The sequence below is a fragment of the Adelges cooleyi genome, unplaced genomic scaffold, assembly GCF_023614345.1.
Source record: "Adelges cooleyi isolate 19-005CV unplaced genomic scaffold, UGA_ACOO_1.1 ACOO_flye_CR_arks_rails_tigmint_CR_PRNA_30, whole genome shotgun sequence".
In the NCBI taxonomy this organism is placed as follows: domain Eukaryota; kingdom Metazoa; phylum Arthropoda; class Insecta; order Hemiptera; family Adelgidae; genus Adelges; species Adelges cooleyi.
Genome location: NW_026095971.1, coordinates 14,239,574 through 14,263,858, shown reverse-complemented (window position 1 = coordinate 14,263,858; position 24,285 = coordinate 14,239,574). Strand labels below are relative to the sequence as shown.

At 34.6% G+C, this 24,285-nt stretch overlaps 2 protein-coding genes across 7 annotated transcripts in view; both read right to left on the bottom strand.

Annotated features, from left to right (window-relative positions):
• The window catches only part of LOC126838936 (protein unc-13 homolog B), a 148,663-nt gene that overhangs the window by 27,003 nt on the left and 97,375 nt on the right, over nt 1–24,285 (bottom strand). For 3 of the 6 annotated variants that reach the window (XM_050573740.1, XM_050573742.1, XM_050573741.1), the window contains exons 1-2: nt 8,017–8,953; nt 4,125–7,259 (exon numbers count right to left, since the gene is read on the bottom strand). The exons of the other annotated variants lie outside the window; for them this stretch is intronic. In XM_050573740.1, the coding sequence (XP_050429697.1) occupies nt 4,125–7,142 (3,018 nt within the window). In that variant the 5' untranslated portion in view covers nt 7,143–7,259; nt 8,017–8,953. Of the gene's footprint in view, nt 1–4,124; nt 7,260–8,016; nt 8,954–24,285 lie in introns of those variants that run through there. 6 annotated transcript variants of the gene reach the window in all.
• Nucleotides 1–24,285, bottom strand: part of LOC126838939 (uncharacterized) — a 66,968-nt gene that overhangs the window by 8,252 nt on the left and 34,431 nt on the right. The window lies entirely within an intron of this gene.

Here is a 24,285-nt window from a genome sequence, read left to right as displayed (position 1 = left end):
TCAAAGGTCTTAAAATTACGGCTAAAAACCCCGAAAAACAAAAAAACTTGTACCCCCCCTAGGGGGGTGGGAAATGGGTATAGTTTAAATTTGACACAATTGACGTGTGCGGGCATACCAAATAATTATTCCTTATACATTTCAACTTGATCCAACTCTTTTTCTCGGAATTATAGCCAGTAAAAGTTCTAACTTTAAATAACTCGTAGGGTTTTTTTTTGTTTTTTCAAATGTCGTCTGTGAAGAAGTAAACTTTTTCAACTTTTACCCCTACCCCCCAAAGTATCAACTAGATGAAATTTGTGATTTATAGAGTTGCTACTCGAAGTAATTGGTCCAGTATTAAAAAAGTTACAGTGTATACAGATAAAAAAAAAAACACACATCAGAGTAAAACCAATACCTTCTCGCTTTGCATCGAAGCTAAAATACACTTAATTAGATCTTAAAGTATCATTGAAGCCAAGCTACGACTTATTAAGACATATCTATTTAAGAAAAAAGTAACAAATTTTATGTGAACACATAAAATATAACGGTAACGATCAACTCTTAATATTTAAATATGTAACCATAATAACACACAAAAATAAACCATTGTTACTAATTAACTGACAAAAAAGCAACACATTTTTAATTTACCAATTGTTTTTTTTTTTGTTTTATTATATTCAAAAATGATTTAAAGTCAGCTATAATATATTCTACGGAGAAACAAAACGTTAGATCTCATTATAACAATATATTAACTTTTTTATATAATCGTCGAATACAATATTCGTTCAAAGCAGACATTCTATATTTTTTATTCATTTAAGTATTCTTTCACGATTATATAAGTAATTAAAATTAACAAATAAAAATCCTTAAACTGCAATGCATATTTTATCATAAGTATAGAGTAAAAAGAAAATTATTTCAAGCTAATGATCATTTTTATATTATTGTAAAAATATTTATGGTCGTTTTTATGGCAAACAAAATAGATTTCACTAAAAATATTCCGTATGTATGTAAAATCATTCGTATTCCTTTGAGTGATAAAAAAAAATAAACTAGTGTATCATTATTATTAAAAGTAAATGTAATCATAAAGTAATATTCATTGAACGCGTCATTATTATATTTTGTATTGTAAAGATTCTTATTATGACAATTCTGCATAGTAAGCCGCATTTATATTATAGACATATTTTTCGGGGTTGCCTCGAAATTTTAATAAGAAAGGTGGTTTGTTTTTAGAGTCTGGTACTAAAAAACGAATGAAAGATTTTAATACTTTTTCAGAAAAAAACATCAAACGTAAAAAGTGCCAGGAAACGACGAGTTTATTATTATTTTTTGCTTCTTGACGTTCAAGTCATTTGAATTGGTGGTTGTAACAATGATATAAATATACACGCATATGATATTGTACAAGGTTTTTATGATGCTACTATTATACAGAAATGTATGCGAAACGGTAGGAAACCAACCGGAAAGTTTATTAAAGCCGGTCCAGCTCGACGCATTTGAAATTCTGTCGGGTCGACAAAAGCCCGTTGTTAGAGAAAAGTTTTGGACTTTTCGCGTTAGGAAAGTCGTTAGGTCTTCATTTGTTGTAACAAACTAAACGGATTAGGCGCGCAGACTACTGTTCGTACAAAAATAACCCACACACAGGAGGGAAAAACAAAATGAGATCTCAACGATTTTTCTCTTGTTTTTCGTTTAGAATAGAGCTTTGAGTTTATTAAGAATAACCATCATCATTATTGTCACCTCGACTGTTGATGTATGGTAGATAATAAAGTATGTACACATTACATTATGCATCAATCATTCTAGTTGTTCGATACACATGCCCCGGGATAACATGTTTGTGAACGACATGCCATTTTAAAGGGCGAGAGTTTGACGGAAATCTGTGTGGACGTGTTAACTTTGATAGCGTAAAGCTAAATAATGTTAGATGAATGTAAAGAGACAGAAAGGTCTCGCATTAACCACCGTGACACGATAAAGATTAAGTATTATACAGCAGTCGATAGAAAATTTATACTTTTATGTGTCAGTAGTCGATCACATATGACTCGCATACATAATATAAAACTGCTACATTTTGAAGTCTTTCAATAACATCGACCATTTAGTGTAAGAGAGCAAGAAAATATCAGTCAAGCACACATTTGTCTTATATTAATTCAAGATTATAATTTATTATCTTTTAGAGTAAATAATTCAGGCTCTTTTTGACTGTACCGGGTTTCATATGACTTCCATATAGCAACACAGAACGCGTCACAAGTTTTATTTTAATACTGTATTTTCTTAAATGGAATGAGAAAGAGTGATTTGTTTTCCTTATCTTTTTTTTATTAATATGATTTGTAAGTAGGATAATTAATTTTATTAAATATTTCCTTCCGTGAAAATATAAAAGTTCAAAATGCAGTTTATTTTTGATAATTAATTCCTATACGTCGCATCCCTTTAGTGAAATGTATTCATACTTTCCATACTGCTTAAGAGGACGCAACCCATCCATATATTGTGGAAATTGGGTTTTGCACGAATGAATAATGTAGAGACTGTGATAGTACTAAATTCATCAAATTTCCATAGAAATAAATTGCACAACAAGATATTCGTTTCATGAAAACTTGTCGAGTAATGACATAAATTTAAATAGGTTTATATAATAGATAATTTGTTGAATAATTATTAAAAATAACGATATCTAACGGATAGGCTTTTCAGTATATTATTATTGTACATAAAAGCGGCTATTTAGAGTTCAGTAAAATGTTACCCCGAGTTCGACCCATCTGTTGCCACTCGTGTGAAAAGAATCGAGTGATACAAGGGTATCGAATCTTGACACGTATGAAATTAGTTTTGCATAAACAGAGCGCCGTGTTATAGTGTTTTACCCGCCCAAGAGCCAATAATCAACCTATTTTTAACATTGAAAAAAAAAAATTATTTGTCATAAAAAAACAAGTAAAAATCAAAATGTTTATCCCCATAGAAAACATATTAAAATTTACGAGTTAAAACAATTTTTTTAAAATCCGTCAGATAGATATTCTGGAAAGCTACTTTGCCGATTCTATCTTGAAAGGTTTTTATGATATCAAAGGTTTGCTCTATCTGCTCTCCACAATAGTGTTTTGTCACAGCCGTTCGCAATTTGTTTTCTCACAATTAGACGTTAATATGATTAAACTTCCGGCGTAATCCAGTTAGCGTGGAATACAACACAAGATTCTCTACATGTATCGAGTTATTGGTGGGTTCATTAGTCGATACGGCAGGGAAACGTTAAAAGACGGCCGCCGCGGGTAAACTTATTTCCACATACATACTTCACGGTAAATAATAATAATAACAACATTACATTTGTGTAAAGGTACAATATTAATTGAATTACAAAATGAATAAAACAAACTCGGGAAAAATATTGGCAATAGTAAGATAACGCGGACCAGTCTAGATTATGAAATAGTTAAAAATGAACTTTTATACTAATTAATGAATTCAATATAAATGGTCCCATGACCCCGAGGATCGTGCACGGCTCTACTTTCATCCGATTTCCGATAAACGTGACCCAGTCTTGTTTCAATTTAACCGTATCTGAATTATAACTGCTTTTGAGTAAATATTTATTACATTTTCCGACCCAATTGGACTCGTGACGGTGAAATATAACAACAATGATGGGTTTGAATCAATAACCAATATTTGTATAAAATGACCATTTAATTAATTTTCCATACGATATTCATATGCATTAGCTGGTCACGTACGTTTATTTATAACAAAATAAAAGTGACAAATAACATTTTTTTCATGCATTTACTGAATCAGCCGTATAGATAAAATTATAAACACACTCGAGAACTGGAACCTTGAGTATGTTATACTTTATCGTCATTTTGATATAAAATTAAAGCAAGGCGATTACAAAACAAGGAAGTGCTGAATTCGTCGACTACTTTAGTGTACACGTTTATTTGTTGTTAATAATAATGTGCAAAAAAATAATAAATGATAAACCGTTAGCGGTTCTCAAATTTTCGAAAAAATTACAATGTTAAAATATGTTATTGAACAAAACATAATTATATATATATATTTACCTCAGCAGTAGGAGTGGGAGGAGGACCAATATCCTGATTCAGTTCTTCAGGTTTCTTTTCCTTGAGCGCTTTCACGATTTTCCACTTGCTACCACTTTCCTCTTTTTCTATTAAATCATTCTTATCAAATTTAAATCTGGGCAACGACGGCGTACCGGGAGTCTCGTCCTCCTCGACGGCCATTTGTTCGTCGGTTACTTCCGATTCCGGTTCCGGTTCCAGTTCCAGCTCCGGGTCGTCTCTTTTTCCTCCAACGCTATCGGGTACTTTCATTTTCTTGAATTTAATGGGTCCCGTAACTTGCTGTTTATCTTCCTCAAAAACCGGGTGCATCGGGTGTTCTTGCTCGAAAGATTCGAAAGCATCTTCGTTAGACGACTCGTCCACCGACTGTTTTCTTATGTCCTCAATAGCCCTGGACATTTTCTCCTTAAAATCAGCTTTTGATCCTAAAACTGACGATTCGGGTCGGGTGGTTGGAGGAGGTGCCATCGATGGACCAAACACGCGTTCGAAATGAGTCTTTTTCTCTAACTCTTCCAACTGTTTTAATTCGTAACAATACCATTCGTCGTCGCTGTCAATACTCTCTTCGGTACTCTGTCTTCTTGAAGATATTCTAGACGTGCTCCTCCACGAGTGATTACTCCGACTATCGTCTTCCGTGTCTCCCGAACCCTTACTGGCCCATGGCACTTCTAAACTGGCTTGACGAGGGGCCATTTTATAGGTTCTTACATTGTTAACCACGGGCGCAGCTGGTTCCTCGTTACACTTATTTTGTTGCGGTTCTTCGAGCAATTTGTTCCGTTTTTCTACAGGAGGTGAAGGTTCGTTTTCCGACGATCCGTTACTATGTTTGAAATGTTCTCTATACTTGCTCAAAGCTCTGGACACTGCAAATTCCTTAGTTGGCCCATTAAACATCTCGGCCGGTAACTGAATTCCACTATTACTTGAGTCCTGTGGCTGGTTAGGCGATTCTGCTACGGTGATTCTCGGTTCCGGTAAAGCGGGCGGTTCTGGCAGTAAAGGCCGGTCCTGGTTTGCCGACTCCGCTTGTATACGTGTCCATTCGTTTTCGGCAAACTCTGGGTCCGATATAGAATATGAACTCTGAAACCGATTAGGTTTAGGTGATTTGTGTAGTAGCCCCGATACGGTGGATACAATCGATTTTTTCTTTTTGCGATTATGTTGTTTTTGAACGAGCCATCCTCGTTGTTTCATAGAACCACCCGTTTCACTTTGCACCGATACTTCATCTTGTTCTCTTTCTAGGCCACCCGGTAAAGAATGCGACCGATGTCGTTGGGGCAGATGTACGTCAGGAAACCAATTGCTCACTGAACTACTCACCGAACTCATCGCAGATTTGATGATGTTACGTTTAATTTTTTTACCTTTTTCATCTCGTAACGTTCTGTCGTTTTCACAGCGTATTTGAAAATTTGGAGTATTTACATACCTATACCGAGATTGAGAACTCTCTGGCCTATTGTCTCTGTGTTGTGTGTTATCGTAGTATGGCGTATCGTTACTACTGCTTGGATAGTAACTCAAAGCATCCGTAATTCCGGGATACGATGGATCCATGGGTCTTTGGAGGTCCTTATACGACATCACGTCCAATAAGTCAGGCACATTTGAAATGGACTGGTGTGCGGAAGACGTCGGGTACGTCCTATATCCTTGACCCGCCGTAGAATACACACCGGTTGATCGATCATAATACGCTAAGTCCGTGTCGAATGCAGTGGTTACGCATGTCGCAACCGTTAGTCCGGACGGGCCAGCTAATGATATTTGATAAGATTGATCAAACACCCGTTTGCCGGGTGAGCATGGTGACTTTTCAAGATTTGATAGTAACCCGCCGCTCATTGACGACAAACCTGAATCAGACTTATTTGTTGCAACAATAGCACCGGTTCTAAGTTGATGGACCGTGTCCAAATCCTTTAAGGAATTATTGTGGAACTGGTGTAAAGTGTTCGTGTCTTTTGAAGAATCATGAAGCAATGAGCTGAGTTCCTTGGTGGAATTCTGTAACTGTTGCTGAGAATGCAATTCCCTAGTGGAGTTATGAAATTGGCGCAACGAGTTTAACTCCTTGGTAGAACTATGAAACTGACGTAGACTAAGTGATAGAGCAGACGAGAGTGAGTTAGAAAATACGGGGTCCTCGGGCGCCGGAGGAGGTGGGCTACTAGGCGGCGATTGAGGCCTGTATCCATCGTCTACGTACGAGGAAGCTTGCTGCACGTCATCCATAAACAACGACGAAGATCGGAAATCAACAGGTTGCTCATATTTGGGTATAGCAGGAAGCGATCGAATGGACGGAGATGTGTACGGCAACATTCGTTGTTGTATGTTGCTTATGGACGCCGTTAGGGGTTTGTCGATAGGATTATAATAGTCCAGAGCAGCCGCCGCTCTTTCCGCCTCGTCATTCCAACTATCCAACTGCGCCTCGGCGTACAACTGTCGCATGTTTCGCTCCATTTGTTCAATGTTCTCGAAAAGATTTTTCGCCGATTCCACGGGGTCCAGTTTGTCCGGGTCGTCGTCTAACAGACGGTCCGCGTACGCCCCGTAATCTCCGTCACTTATTATTTCCGAAGATTTTTTGACTCCGTTGCTGCTGCTGCCCTCCGACTCTTCCCAAATCATGCTCAACGACGACCTATCGCCGAAGTTCAATGCCGGTTCGGCGGCGTATGTTTGAGTCGAATAATGCGTACATTCGGTGATCATTTGTTCGATGAAAAGGTGTTGGTTATGGACAATCTGATCCAATTTCTCTATACGATTCCACAGCACAACATAGTCGTCCGTAACCATCTCCAACGATCTCCACGCGTTTCCGAGTTCGTTCTCGAGTACGTTGATTCGGGGCGTCATTTTCTCAATAAATTCATTGAGCGCCGCCTCCACAGCTTGCTGTTCGCTGCTGCTTACGGCGGCCGCGGTCGGTCGGCCACCGCCTATGTTCCGGTTGTGTTCGGGCTCCATGTCAGCGGTTCAGCTATAGCCGGCACATGGTCCGATAGGCCGGGTGAGCTCCGGCGAATGACAGCCCATTGGTTTTCCGACTGTTTTCGGAAATCACGTGGTGACGAAATAATATTCCTGAATAAACGGAAAACAACAAAATTAGTTCATTGCCCGCGTGTAGTTAGTTAGCCGCGTTAATAAAGACGTTCTTTGCAAAAGGGTTACCGAACTTATTTGCGACGGTCAATATATGGACGTGGTGTTTTTATACTCAGTCGAATCACGTAACTATTTTTTAAAAATTTTTTTATTTGACATCTACCCAACGAATGACGAGGGGAAGCATTTTAAAAGTTAATCTTTCAGAAAAACTCCGTAGTGTACATAAATATTAAGGCGCGAATTAAAAACGTCTAAAGCTCGATGTAGTTTGCGGTCGCCGTAAAATGACTAGGTTTCATAAATAATCGACCACGGCGGTATTTCGGGAGACGATAATGATAAATTACTGTCATAAGCTATCTCGTCTCTCCAGGCTCGGGTTCTTTCCTTTCCCTACCCCCGCGACTGCTTTTGCCGGTCTATCGTTTTATACATGGCCATAACTAGTGGATACAGTACTGTATAAAATATATATATATATATATATATATACTGGCCAACAGAAAATCTGGTAAGTCGATTTAACTCTAACGAGAATTTATATTTTTTCACCGGTAAAATGAACTTTAGCGAATGTGTGTTTTTGGACAGGGCGGAGGAGAAACAACGATAAGGCGAGTTTGCCAAAAACGTGATTTTCGGTCGTTTACGTTGCAAACGATCGTGGTATTTGTTGTGAACCCGCAAAGAACGTCCTAGGAACGCAATATTATTTTTTATGTCGTCTTACCTCGGACTCCAAGTGCCATCGTCTTGGCATTTGATGTCATCCACGTCGGTACAATGTGTTTTAGAGTACCAAATGAGTGGTCGATGTTATCGTTTGTATGGGAAAACCGCGAAAAACGCACGTAATACAATCCGAATGTGCGCCGTCAGACTTTTGACGAGTGACCAAAAACAAAAAACTTACTCACACGCATAGTTTTGCGTATGCCACTTACACTACGCGTAACACAACCCAGTGTATATTGGCGAGTGTGTGTAAAACAATAAGATGATAATATTGTTTTTTTTTTCAAGCAGTCGACATTGACAGGAAAATCAATTGGTCGATTTCGTAGTCGTTGTTGGGGCGTTGGTTTTTATTATTTTTAAATTCGTTTAACAAACGGTAAACGAGCCGTTTCTGTTGGGCGCTGTCAATCTTGCGGATGTAAGAATGCGCCATTCAAATAAGCCGTCTCGTTGTCACGGTCTCGTCCGAAAATTCAATCACATTTTCCAAGTGACCCGAAACTACCGCTTCTGCCGTCCTTCCTTTACCCGAGACCATCGTCGCGCTGTCTCTCACTTCCCCACGCTATTCACGATTACTCTACACGGGTACAATACAAATGTAGTACGATATATTGCTAATGCACTCGAACTCACGCACCAAAACACAAATACACTAAAAAATTATCTACAAATATAGATATATATATACATATATATATATATATATATATATGTATTGTACACAAAATCGGTTAAAAAAAAAATTACACTGACGATGACGTTTGACCGATAGTCTGCGGCAACGGGTTTTTTTTTCAATTAAACTATAAATTAAAAATCATACAAAAATTCGGCGTCTCCGTGTGATGTGCCGCGAACTTACGCACTCGTGTCGGTTAACGGTCGGCGGTTCAGGTGGGCGGGCGGGTCGCGCACACACACGTCCGCTGACGATCCGGCACTGGTGGCGCGTTCGGCGTGGTGGCGCATATATTCGGGAGCGGTTTTTCCCGGTTTCGCGCGAGCAAAGCGCGCCCCGGCGGTCGGCGGTGACGGGGCGCGGCGAACGTGCCACCGCTCGTGGCCGGGAGGGTCGAGGAAGGGGCCGCGCTCGCGAAACACTTCTACCGCGCGGTGCTCCCCTCGCTTTCCCGCTGGAAGGCCCCCGGTTGTGACGAGAGGGTGTAGCTCGCCGTTGCGTCTGCGGGGACGTGCCCTGCGCACCCCTCGCCGCCGCTATTGATTTGTCCAAAGACCTTCCGCGTGTTTGTCGACCGGCACGCCGGTGGTTCAAGAAGGCCGAAGCATATATACCGTCGTGTATACTTGTACTTATATATAATATATATATATATATAATTGTATACAATATGATACATAATACAACGAACGCGTACAAAGCGGTTTGATGATTTTCGAAGGTAAAAAAAAAAAATTGCAATACCTGTGTAAGGAGAAACAATGAGCGCGGTAATCGCGCCTGACGAGACTAAAGTAAGAAAATGTTTTTTATTCGACGACCGGAGACGGCTAATCTCTCCCCTTGATTCATATTGGATCGTGTTAACAATATTAAAGACATAGGTATACCATATATACATAAACAAGTACACTTTCGTATCGTAAACACATTAGCCTTAAATTTGTCGCAGTCGAGCAAAAAATAAGACCGCGCGAACAAGTTTTAATCGAGACATCCGAAAATACATATTTTTAACCGTTTTGTTTCGATGAAATTCCAAATATTTTCGAATTTTTCTACTATTAAAAATGTGGCCCGTTCGTTTGTAATTTCTATTACACCGTTTGAACAAATTACCCCAACGTAACATTTCTCCCAACTCGACTCTATAGTTTTAAAATCGTTTATTACCGAGAATCTCGGAATTCGGCGATAAGCGTAATGACTTTATTCTTAGCATAACTATGTTAATTATTATGAATGTAAAAAATAAAATAGAATCTCAGCAGTTATAGCAGATGTATGGTCCGCCGGGGGAGACCGAAAAGTTTCGGTGTTAATATCTATATTATACAGTTTAAAACGTACTGGTAATATTATATGCTTGTACATACGTGGCACGCGGCAGTCGGATTACGAAGGTATACATTGAACTCGGGTAATGGATAATATATTTTTCCACCGCAGCTGCCGAAAAAAATAACATCAGGTTTTACGAGGATAAAAAACAAATAATATGTACATTATACTACGTGAGTAACGTCCGCCGCGTGGTCGCGATCAACTCAATTATCAATAATTAATTCTCGCACGAATGAAAACACATACAATACCCTTTCGTTTGTTATTTAAAGATAATTGATGACCGTATACGTCATAATATAATCTCCGGCGCAATAATTATCATCACATAAACTGCATTATTATGTTTGTACGATGACAGATATTGTAATGAAATGTTTCATGCCAACTCGGCCGCTAAACATATTGCTGTTTATTACCGCTCGTTATGAGGTTTTGTATTTATTACCTAGTGTCTCTCCTTGCTCCACTACTCATTTACCGTGTTTATATCGATTTCGTTGCCGCCGCCGCCACCACCGCTACTATACTGATTACCTGATTTCTACTCGAGATTTGTTTTTTGCCTACCCTGCCCATTCCCTCCCGCATATAATATAGTATACAACGTTCGCCTCGCACAACTGCAACGATTTTCAACAAGTTGGCACGCATATTAACGTACCTATTTTAATGATCCAACCCCTTTTTGACCGTCTAGGGAAATGGTTGCATACGGCCGGCGGCAAAAGTGAAAGAAAGAAAAATAAAACCCGTACATTAACGTACGGGTAACCCAAATATATATATAAATATGTATATTTTGTCATGGACTGTGTGTAAACTTTCGACTAGCGTGGAACAAAGTTTCAGCCATAAATTCCGGTAACTCTTTCCATTGATTTTGTACTTTGCAGTTCGCACACACACTACTTTTTGGCCAAACTCACCGGGAAAATCCGCGGAGCAACTAGTTGTTGGCCAAGTCGCTAAATAAACCAAATAACTTGTTAAATATTTAACGGAAAGCAACGACAACAAACCACTACGTTATGGTTCATAAGACGTATAATAATAACAACGTTAGCAATCTGGACTGTGCTCGGATTACATAAGTACTTCCTCATTCTTGATTTATGTTCCGTTTGTGTTTAACTTGTAAACAACGTAAATACGTATGGTCATACTATTATATTATAACAATAAGACTTTTGGAAAGTTTGGAAACCACAAAAAAACCGTCTTAACGCAATAATTACAACACCTTAGGTAAGTATAGTTTTGTTATTCTTATAATATTATGATGTATTAATGTATTTTGCTAAATTAATACTGTTGAAAAACCTGATTTTCTATAAGATTTTTTAATTATATTCATTCTCATAATGATAAAATATTCTGAAAATTACACTGGAAGTAGATCTGGAGTAGAGCTATAACATCTATAATTTTCTCAAAAAATCTGTAGTAAAACTTTTTTTTATCAAAGAAAATGTTCATGGTCATAACGAGTAAAATACATGGTGAAAAGTGTGTTGAAGTATTTATAAGAATAATATAGACTTTTATAAGTGCGATAGTTTTAAAAAAAAAACCCCGTTAAGCTAAAAAAAATCCCACAGTTAATTAAGACTAATACTTTTTTTTATACAGAATTCTCCTTTTAGCTACCTCAAGGAGTCAACAATTAAAAATAATTTCCTCTCTTTAAATCAAGCGTATAGATCTTTGTAAGATCTTTTACATCTTTTACAACGTAAAAACCAATGAATAGTAATGACTTGAAGAAAAGAGTTAGTTGCCGTCTTCTCCTCCTTATTATGCCCACGTAATATTTATTCAGGGAGAAGTAACGGCTGTTTGGAAATGAACACATTTGCCGGCGACGATCAATTTTCTTTTCCCACTGGCCCTTTCAAGTTTTTAAGCATGTGGTATTTTCTTTTAGCATATTCTCTGGCTGAATATATTTATTTTTTCGGTATCGTTTTGAAATCTAAAAACTAAAGTTCTTTGTTTTACAACTTTCGGCAGTTATTGTATTTTTGTAATTTCTTCTCATTGCTGACCAGTGACCGTAGAATAAATTATTGGATTATTAGGGTGATTTTATTTAGGTTAAATCTTAATTTCTATGGTACCGCAAACTTTATTCTGAATAATACAAGTAAAGCGAACTAAAAGTGATATAAAATTACTTATAGATTTTTTATTTGATTTCACTTGAAAGTAAAGCCATTAGATACATACAGTTTTTTTTATTAATAATAAATTCCTATTTAAAAATATTTGTATTTTAAATGAAAACCTTTCGTTGCAGGCGGAAATTTGATTTGGGTTATTAAAGATTTCATAGTATGGTCAAACTTAAAATTTTTTTTTTTAAATCAAGTGGGGGTAGGAAGACAACTCTTAAATAAAAATCGACCTAATAAAGATGGATATTATTTACTATAAGTTATCAAACTTATAAACTATTGTTGAGTAACGTAAACAAATAATCAGAATAATTTATGCTTTCTATTAGTGCAATAATCACAAAAACGGGAAACATTATTCTTTCTTATCAGAACGTCACCATTTTTATCAATATCAGTATTAAAATAATATCTATAATTTTCCAGTTGTTATATTAACTTACATATATTTACATAAGCATCGGGCGTCTGTTATAGTTTATAATTATTATTAAAATTATTAAGCTATTGTTTAATTGGGCCATCTTTGAAAACAACCGCTATCAAACTAATTCCAAACTAAGTATTGCTCGCTTTGAACGTTTATCACAGTAGAACTTTGACAGATTAACCGAATAAAGCCGCATGAATAAACATGGACCATAGAATTTTCAGTCACAATGAGTCGCAGATGTCAAAAGACTTGCATAATATTATGTCAATTGTATGCGGTTTTGACGAATATTTAATTAAGAGACGGCAAGATCGCCTGTACGCCTCATATTGATACACAAGTACTCTTAAGTATCATGGTAACGCTTAATAATTAGACAAATCTCTCAAATTCCATCATTCTTAACAATGCAAGTTAATTTTTTATAATGATATGAACACAATAATTTTAGACGAATCTACCAAATTTAACTTAACATTAATTAAACATTATATTCTATGTAGTTTTTTCGAGTAAACATAGTTTGTCAACATTTTGTTTTTAAAAAAAAAAATGTTTTATATCGATTTTTGTTTTATGGTAACCGAATGGTTATCATGATCTGTACTTCAAATCATATTGTACATTTTACGCGCAGAGTCATTAACTAAAATTTCATTTACAACTCTATTGACGTTAAAGACGTACACCATTGTTTCAGGACCAAATGAAAACAAATGATCTTTTACACAGACACACGAGTTCCCGTTGTCGAGCTAAATGAATTCCTACATATACGGTTGGATGCGAGGCTGGCGGGTATTGAGCTGTTGTTTATCAACATCACTAAAGCCCAAACTGACTTGCGGTTATTTCAAGCCTTACGCGTATAATATGTCAACATAACAATAAGTCAAAATTACCTCATAATTTTAACAAACTAATACACCGTTAGCGTGAAATAGTATTATGCAATTATTATCAAACTCTATTATAATGTAAAGTTTTTCAGAGTATCCTCGCAGATTTATATAACTTTAGATTGGAAACAAAACAAACTGCGCACGATGTCGGTCGGGTCAACATAGGTACGTCTTATAATTGTTTTTTTAGAACGATAAAAGCGAACGGCCATATTTTTGTCAACAGGTATTTACATATATAACGAAAACGTAAAAGGCTTTAGATTAGATTACCGTGGCAAAATATAGCGAGATACAATTTCGTTTGATCTGTGCTTTCATGTTAAAAATAGCTTTACAGCGCCGATGTAAGCACAGTTTTATATCTGTACATGCAGCGCTCGCGAACGGCTAGTGTAATTAGCTTTTAGCATACATTCTCGCCTTTGATTAATGACGACCACTTAACGAAGGGCACACGTTAAGTGACAACTATATCATTTTCTTCGTACAGCACGTACGTATCTTTTAATTTTCAACTACAGCGACTTTGAAACGAGTAAAACATATTTACATATATATAAGATAATCCATGGGTATCGTTATAAGAGCGTTTGAAGTATATGTCACCGTGATATGAACTTAATTACGTAATATTATATTATGACAGATAATGTAATATTTTCTTTTGTTTTATAACCACAAAGTCTGCGAGCAACAAGCTACACTGTCATATCGATGGCTCGCACATGACACACATGTTGTTCATACGAGCGGAGTAGTTATAGTAGCGATACATCCAAAATTCAATTTTCGAGTACTTGTATAAAAAAAATGAAACCACATTGATGATCATGTTAATTTGTAAAAAAAAGTAGACAAAAGTACTCCAACATCAAAACTTCAATTTTGTGTAAAAAACACATGTCGCAATTTTTCCAAAAAACTAAATTTGACACTATACGCGTGCACTTGACTATTGAAATAAAAAATCAATTTATTGTATAACAATAATTGTATCCAATAAACTAGAAAAGGTTATTCTGGGGGGAGAAGTGGACTCGTGCACTAAGCCACCGATATTTTGGCGGCCATATATGGTGGTTTGGGTTCCACTGTGACATAATATTGGTGGCTTTAGGAAATATTGGCGATGCGAACGAAATCGACGTACACAATTTTCTAATCAAGTATATATTATTATGGTCTGTCTCTGACGTGCGGCAGCCATTTATTTTTCTCGATTGCCGCCATTTATGTGGGAAAACAAGCCGTTTGAGATGACTAGAGCGATAACTCAAACTCGAAATCGGCTGGCATACTTCCAAATTATAAAACGCTTAACTACGGCGGTGCTACATACGACCTAAATGCTATGGCGGTTCGCTTGGAAATAGTTATACATTTGTCATGGGCGCGAGCAACAATTGGTTCGTACAATGTCCGTGGACACATCGAGAAGTCAATGCAAAATGTTCTGCGTGAGCAAAAAATAGTAATGCAAAATATCATCATCAAAATATATGCGATAACAATTGCTGTGATAAAAGCTTTAAAAAAAAATTATATATATGTATAATATACTAATGTTATTCGTTTGGCCAACGACCGGAAAAACGGTTCAAAGTGATTCTTTGCTGCGCATCGAGTCCGTATTTAAATGGGGCGGTTTTATAAGTTAAATACATAGTGTTTTATGACCGTGGATTCTACAACACAATATTCTGAATACTATTTCGAAATGGGTTTTCCGTTAAGTGTATATAAGTATATTTATGTGGCTCGACGTGTACGAGTATCCGGTACACATCCCTTGGTTGGTCGGCCACGGGGCAAAAGAAATCCTCCCTCCGATATCATTCCGACAATAGGTCACGATTTCGCAATAATGACATTATATCGGTCGGCCCGTCAGGTTATATATGTATCCACCGTGGTTGCTATTATTAATAACACTTATACAGATGTTGAAAGTGAAAAAGAAAAATCATGTCGGCACAATATATATATTGACTGTACCGAATAGGTCTGCCAAAATAAAGAGATCCGTTGTAATGCCGAAATTTCCATTCGATCACAGTCGTGCTTAGAGGTATATACCGACGTGGCCTGATAAATTAGGTATTCCACTACTACTAGAGTGATGGCGCGTCAGAGCCCGAGTCCCGTCGGGTTTTTCCCATGTTATCCAAACAAGGCGGATTAGCGTGGTCGTTAGGTGTGCCGGCGTGACAAATTGTCCATCTTTTTTTTTTTTATTCCTTTCTTCGCAAAAAACACCACGCGATATGTATAAATAAAATACATGAATATAAAACATGGAGAATATAAAAAAAACGAGCTAGGTCCTTAATCGAGCTGTGCATTTTTTTTTATTTCTCAAGCGTGCGGAAATCAACGTTTTAATATTATACCTATTTGGTACATGCCATCATTATTATTATTGTTATTATACTCTACTGTCTCCGACGTGCCGCGTCTTGGTGTCTCGATACAAACAGCCAAAAGGTTTTTACGATCAGTTTTTATTGCCAATGATGGGAGCGAAATCGCAAAAGACTCGCTAGCATAATAACCCCGTCGCGCCCTTTGGGACCAGTGCATTATATAATATGTATACAGTACAGGTATATAATAATAGACGCGCATTATTTTGGCGTATACGTTTGTCCGGACTACTTTTATTATAGAGTTTTACAATTTTTAGCGAATAACAATATGGTAATATTATTCAAAAACGGCCATAACACACCGGGGCGAAAACATCCGGATATTCCGGACAGAGAAATCGAGATCCGATCACGTACACCGACGGGTGTCGGGCTTTTTTATTCTCTAGCTGTTGTTGTCCTCATTGTCAAGTGTTATGCACGAGTGTGTGTGTGTGTGTGTATATTTGTCAAGCATCCGAGGGCTGGCAAAAGAAACGCACTCGTTTTCCTATACTCACGTTCGTCGCGGACAGACCGATAAAAATAAACAGTCGAGTCGGTGTTGGCGGAGTAGTGAAACTCCTTACGTGTTTCCTTTTCCAATTGACATCTACTTAACGTCTTAACCTCCCTTCGTCGATATCATCTTCGGTTTTCGTATTCCACGGCGGATTGACGAGATTAAGCGCCGCGGCCAACACCGTGCCAGTTAATAACAATATTCGCTAAAGGTTTTTCTCTCGTATAACACACGCAGACACTACTGACTCACATATAATTTGTGTGCCGGTCACGATCGCCAATTCTATGGTCATAACACAGCCGTATCACTGGCAAATCACATTTTCACGTATAGGCCCGCACTTACCCACTTTCCTTTTGTATCTATGTATAGGCTAGGTGTACACGGATAGGTACGCCTGAGTGCGTGTATCTTATACGAATATTTATTTACATAGCATTATAATACAATATACACTAATAACGTTACACATTCCTGTACATAGCGGTATTTCGAAAATTCACAAAGCGCAAAACCATCTTCGGTGGACCAAAAATTCTTTTACGCAGAGGTATATATCTTGTAGCAAGGTTCGTTTTATTTTTATTTTTAATTAAAACCGAAAAGGACAAAAATATAGTTTTGAACAAGGTCTCTTAGTACGGACAAATAACAATTTGGGCAAAACGCACGTTTAAAAAGTACCGACTTTTTTATGCCATGTAAGTATATAAACCCCAGCCAAAAACTAAAATTGCGTGTTACGCTATTCAAGGTTCTAACATGTTTTATCTTTGAAATTTTATCATCATGTTTACTAAAACTTCCAGAGATATTTGCACGAAATTAATTTTTTTTTTTTAATGGAATTTTTATCATAGACACACCAAACATGATATTTTCTACATGGCTTTATTTCTTCTGTTGTATTAATAATACATTTAATTCGACACTGTCAATATCTCCCAAAGATGTGCATAGGTATGCCATTAAATTTTAAACGTTTCATTTAAATTAAAAAAAAACACTTCACAGGGTATGGTATTGAGTGTTTGACAGTGGTATATTGATTTAGATACACACTATATTTTTTTAATACAAATATAAGTGCGTGTTTTAATATTTTACTCACTTTTGAATAAAAAGTAAAAAGTTTTAACGGAAGGAGTATTGTACCAGTGCTTCATTCCCTGTGTAAGCAAGTTAAACAAACCAACCCGTTAGAAACAGCAGCGGTTCGCATAGATTTTAATCTCCAGATAATATAATTTATTTTAAGATGACATCTTTGAGATAATTGTAAAAAGTTCAAAAGTTCAATTATTTACTACCTACTATTATTCCCCTTACCTTGAAGCATCGAGATTTTAATGGAATAAATAAATTTAAAATTGCTCGTTATTTGAATGCACTTTAATTATTATTATATTATAAGATCCCATCTTGAGAAATGTTAAAAGAAAAGTGGAAAACAAAGTTGTCAAAAAACGTAAAAGAGATCAAAGCAGGGCAGAGTTGAGGCAGACGTATACAGAAAAATACTTTGCTGGGTATTATTAATTGAAACATGTATAGGTAATACTATGTTGTGTATAATATAAGAAAGGATTTTGTTTAAAATATATTTTATATTTTTTAAGTCAAAGTAATTTTATGATCAGCGATTTGTTTTATGATACTGGAGGTGAAGTGCGGTTTAGCATTGCGCACATAATAATAGAATTCTATACTTGACCCGTTCTCCTATCCTAAATTTTAAACTTTAAAACTATTTACTCAAAACTGGTTATTGACCAGTCAACATTTTCAGAAAACTATTTTATATTTACAAATTAAATAAAATATATATTATGTTACCATTTAAGTTTGAAAAGTTAATAAATACCTATAAAAAAGGTAAACATTTGAATTTTGTCTATCAGTGCAATAAACAAAAATGTTTTCCAAAAGAATATCGACAAAATGTCAATAATTTTAAGAGTAAAGTAGCGGAGAACATTAAAAAGAATCACTCAATATAACAGATATTAAAATATACATTTAAAATTTAAGCATAGTTTTTTCATAAATCACCGGTTGCAGATTTCGGTTGCAGTTCTACCAATATACACGGAAAAATATGTATAGTTAGTCCAACTAAAATTATGGTAATATAGTGTCACAATAAATAGTTGCTTTAACTAAAAATTTAGTTGGACCAACTATTTATTTTGTGATTCCAATTATAAATGTATTGTGTTTCTATATTAACCATAATATTAGTTGGACCAACTATGTTTTATTTTCTGTGTAAGCTACGTCATTAAAAATTATAGATGACAAAATTTTCTTAAATAATAGTGATAATATTTTCTATAACAATTAACAACATTATTGTACGATGTTAATGTGTTTATATTTCAGGAACCAAAGCCCTTCGTGCTTTATAATTATTTACATATTAATGATCAATTTTGTAAAAAAAAATAAGGAAAGAATGACGAAAATAATAATATTTAATCATAAACTTAGTTTGCTTTTTTTCCCTTTGGGAATTTTTTAATAATAATAATGAAAAATGTATATGTACACGATGTGTGTCACCTGAGACCTGTCATGCACCCGCTTTAGCGGGAAAAATCTTTTTAAAACGAAAAAAAAATAAGTGAGGATTAGAGAAACAATAAAAAAATGGGCTGTAATTAATAAAAACTAGAACGAGTGATAAAAAATAACACAACCCGAAAGATTGTCGTCGGCTGGTGCAGCTGATATTAAGCGTCGTAAAACAAAAATATTTTGATGGTGCGCTTGGAATTATTTTTTAAGGCTTTTAAATATAGCCGTTGTTAAATAAATGGGTCAACTGACAAAAATACTACAAACACATAATCGAAACGCTGTAATCGGATTAACGAGACGGATTGACAGCGCCACTAATTGAAATCGTGAGACCCTTTTAATTCGTTTCCTTTTGAAAACGTTTTTTCTCGTCTTTAAGTTACATCGGTTAACATGTATATATATATGTTATATACATATATTATTATAGGTTAAAATACGAGTTTCATAAGTATGTACGGAGTAACAGAAGATTTTAGGGTTAGAGTAGGTGTGCACCAGGGTTCTGCTTTCAGTCCTTACTTGTGTTCTACCTGGAGTCTGTAAGGAGTTAACAATAGGCTTGAAAAATAAAGGATAGCACTTAAATAAAAAAGACTAAAAATTAGAAATAAAGCTGTATATTTGTCGCGACAAGACGTGGAGTGATAATAAGAGGTGACATAGTAGGCGAGTTTGAGAGTTTGAAAGTTTTAAGTATTTAGAATCTTTTGTACAAAAAAAAGGTGACTTTGGAGAGAATGTAAAAACATAAGATGCTGCATATAGCAGTTGAACTAAGTAGATAGAAGCGTCAGGTGTTTTATGTGATAAGAGGTTCCAATTAGAGTGCAAGTAGCATAATGGCCTTGATAGCGAAACACAATTATTGCAAACAGACTAAGCAGGTTTAGGCATGGTATGAAGTGAAAAGAATCGGAAGTACTAAGAATGATAATGGAAATAAACGTAGGAGGAAAGAGGAAGACCGAAAAAAGTGATTGGAGAATGCAAAGGTGATGTGGGAGATCTGTCGAGTGGAAGTTTAGGACAAGCGTGGCCAACACCAAATAGTGGAATGAAGGCGAAGAAGGAGACAATATTACAATATTGATATATTCCCTTATTCGATAGTAGTAAAGAACATTTTATAAAATTACAATATAGTACACTGTCCCGGATTAATCTCATCAAACAAAAAATATTTTTTCACAAATGTTTGTTAATAATTTTTTCCTCGGCAAGTGCGACGGCAAACTTCATTTATGAATATTTTCATTATTAAAATCAACTTAAAAGTTTTTCTAAAGAAGTTTACCTAACAAAAGTTTAACAATTAAAATATTCAAAGATGGACCAACATGCCACATGTTCATATTTAAACGAATTTTGGACATGAACTGCAGGCTTACATCAGTATAACCAAGTCGCAATGATGAATAATATAATTTCTTCAGTTATGTCTATTGACGTTGATAATGACAACAATTTTCTAGCTTGGTACTGTGGCAAAAATGGACAGAGCTATATTATATTTATGGAGCCACGTTATAGAACGAAGTAAAGAGAAACCCGATATTATGACACTCGGCGCAGAAGTTTGAAGGTTATTTTCGAAATTTATAACGTTTTAGGTTTCACAAGTTATAACTTATGAGTTATGAGATATAACATATCAATATAAATTGTGTATGTAATACATATAGTTCATTTCATAGATTTTTTTTTTTTTATTAAAAATACAATTTATAAAAATTGTATAATAAGCATTTGTGGTAGAAGATATTATATACATAAACAAACTTGAATAACTTGCGGGGAGACCGCCCAATGGTGGTGTTTCATAAGTTGATTACAAAATATTAATGGTTATTTGTTTTTATTGTAATTCAAGTATAACCTATAATTTTGTAGTTTGTATACTTCCCTAAAAGTTCAAATAATTTATGGGAGATGCCGTTTAATTCCTTATACTTTATAGTGTATCAAATGATCCATTCCCTATAATATACTTGTAAGTTGATACGTTATTTTATTGTCTATAAACTATGATTGGCTCATTAGGCACTGGATAGTGCAGCCAAATTTATGTTTAAATAATATTTAATATACAATACAACAAGACTTTTGTTTTTAATGTTTTGTTCGAACTATTTTTTCTTTGTATTAAGTATTATATTTGTCATCATAAATGAGTATTAAAGGAATGTAAGATAGTTTTATTTTTTGGTTACGTTTTGGATGTGTCATAGCGCCTCTAAAATTGGTCTATTGTTTATGAAATTTAAAGAAACGCGGAAGTCGAGTGTGAATTGAACGCGTGTAGGAATTAATTGTATTCTGTGCTCTTGATAATAAATTAATTTATGTTTTCCTCTTGAAGAGAATCATAATAAACTATAAACCATATCATTGCATTTTTAATATTATCATATTGCCTATTTAAAATATTTTTATAAAATATATTTTTTATTCGAAATTTACTATATTTTGATTAGTTTGAATTGATGAAACAATGCCAACAATAATTAGTGGCAAAATAAATGTGTGTGATGGCTATTTGCAATGCATATTATGGTAAAATTAATCTGAAAGTGATAATATAAATTATCGATAACGAATTTTCTTAATATTTTGAATAAAGTGAAACTTTGTGTATAAATCTCTTGAGCGCAATAAAAATATAACGTTAGAGCTTTCGCCATGGGATCGTTATCTATTAATTATTATAGCGTACCAGTGAGTCGGTAGTGGAATAATTTGAATTCTATACGTTATTTATGGCTGTAGTTTTCCACAGCGACCATATATCTATGGCCAACAGGCTACAACTTTAACAATATTGTAATCAATAGTCTCGGATTAAAAACATTCAAAGTGTACTCGTTACAAAAGTTTGATTACAAAAAAATAATAATTATTGTTTCCAGTGGAAACATTTGTATAAAGTTTGTTATTAAAGCACAATGGGTTTTGCAATTATTACTGGTAAGTATATACTTTAATCTTCTTATCCGCTTCATATTTTGTCACATTTTACAAATAATGCATTTAACTATAAAGCTGTTTGTTATTATATCTTAGAGCCTTATTCTAACCAATAGTTAGATCTAAATTATTATGCCTATGTAGTTCATTACACAGTCTCTTGTTTATTTTGTGCGTCTGAGAAAATATATTTCTACTTAGATAACGTTTTAAGTTAAATTTATTCGTTTTTCGCAAACTCATTTCATTGTTTCATATTTAAATGCAATTTTTTTTAGTATTTATACACATTTGCAATAGATGGTGTCCCGTTTTTTCATTTTATAAATCATAATTAAACATATATAACGCTTATAATAAACCTTAGGTGCTTGGTAAAAACGAGTAAGTAAGATTTTTACAAAAATTAGGATTTAAAATATTTTTGATCCTAATATTTTTCTCAATTTTTTTAGGACTGATTAATTCTAATGTAAAAAGGATATGAGTCAAAATTAAATAGAGTTAGGACGAATTTTGATTTTAGCACGCCAAAATGAGTATTTATAAATAATTTTAAATATTTCTTTAATAATTGGTATTATTATTGGTATAATGAAGGTTATACCAACAATAAATAAATTAATTATTAATGTAGGCATCTCCACTAAGTTATAAAATTACTATACAAGTGTAATTAATGGCTATAGTAAATAGTACAAAAGTATATCAGAACAGGGTTTTTCACAATTTAAATCAGCTCTAAGGAACAGTGTATTACTTTTCTTATGGCCAGTGTATCTGATATGAAGTTAATAGAATTTCTAAACTGCTTATAAACATTTGTCTTACGTTCTTATTAAAACTTTACATTACTCTTGAAGTTTACCAACTGCACGTCGTAATTCGTAAAAATATAATAATCCTCGAAAAACTTTGTTCAAAAAAAACATTTGGTTTATCTGCCCTACTGATCCGTTATTCGGGTCATTGTAGTACGAGGATTGCTTAATAATTGACAAACCTCAACCTTAGAAACTACTAAGATTGCCTAATTAGGTATAGAGTACAATACTATTGTAAGGTGAAAGTATAAGGCGATGAAAATATTTTTTTTTATACTACGCTATGCTTAGCTTTTGATACTTGTATTTTAAAAGATGCAACTTAACTGTGAACCTTTGAATGTCGATGTACTTACCTACAGGACAAGGGCTTTCAATTACTGTACGAGTGCGTACACATGCCCTTGCCAGTTTAATAATTACTGTATTATATAATATCATAACGGGGCAACTACTAATCATTTTGAAAAGTTCTCCACGACGGTCGATACGGCAACCGCGAGACCACTGCCACCACCATCAGCGCCTTCGCTCCACCTTCATTACACGACGGCCTTTTCTATTATTTCCTTTAAATAACATTGCTTCGGTTCATATAATACACGTTTTTACTTTTATGCAGGTAACCATTTTGCCCGCCCACCTTTAAGAAACGTTTATTCTATTATTTACCTTACTAACGTGTACATAATGATAACGATAATAATAATAATAATTATTATTATAACAGTATAACAGGATATACATATTATGACATAGCAGTGTATGAAAAAATAAATTATCGCTATACTACTAAGTATTTCTATATATAATACTTAAAAATTAGATAAAAGGGATTAAAACGTTACGGCTATGATATTTTTTACATTATAGTATACCTATGAGATGTGGCAGCGTTCTAATACTTAGAACCTAGAATAATTCAAATTAAAAAGCCTTATTAGATTTATTTTAAGACCTCATGGTGTTAAAATAACTTTAAGCCATTAGCGCGTTAGTACTGAACGCATTGTGTATTGGGGTACTTGTACGAATTTTGTTAATAATGAAAACAATAATAAAGTTAATTTCAGTTTAACAGCGTGGTGAAAGCGTAAATCATTCTATATTATTTCATTGGCATTACATTATTTAAACATTTAAAACTTATCATTTTATACGTTATGCACGATTTGTTGGTATTTGGGCAATAATAATTATTGTTATTGTTAAAATATAATATTATTATGATGGAGAAAAGTTTCTCGAGAGTTCTCGGAAAAAAGGTATTATTATATAATAATATACATTATTTTTTTAGCTATAAAGATATAATTTTATAATATATACACATTTTACATATTAGTGTAAATATACAAATATATTTACTTTACTTTTAATATTTTCTTACTTGTATATATTATAAGCTATTTTAGTAT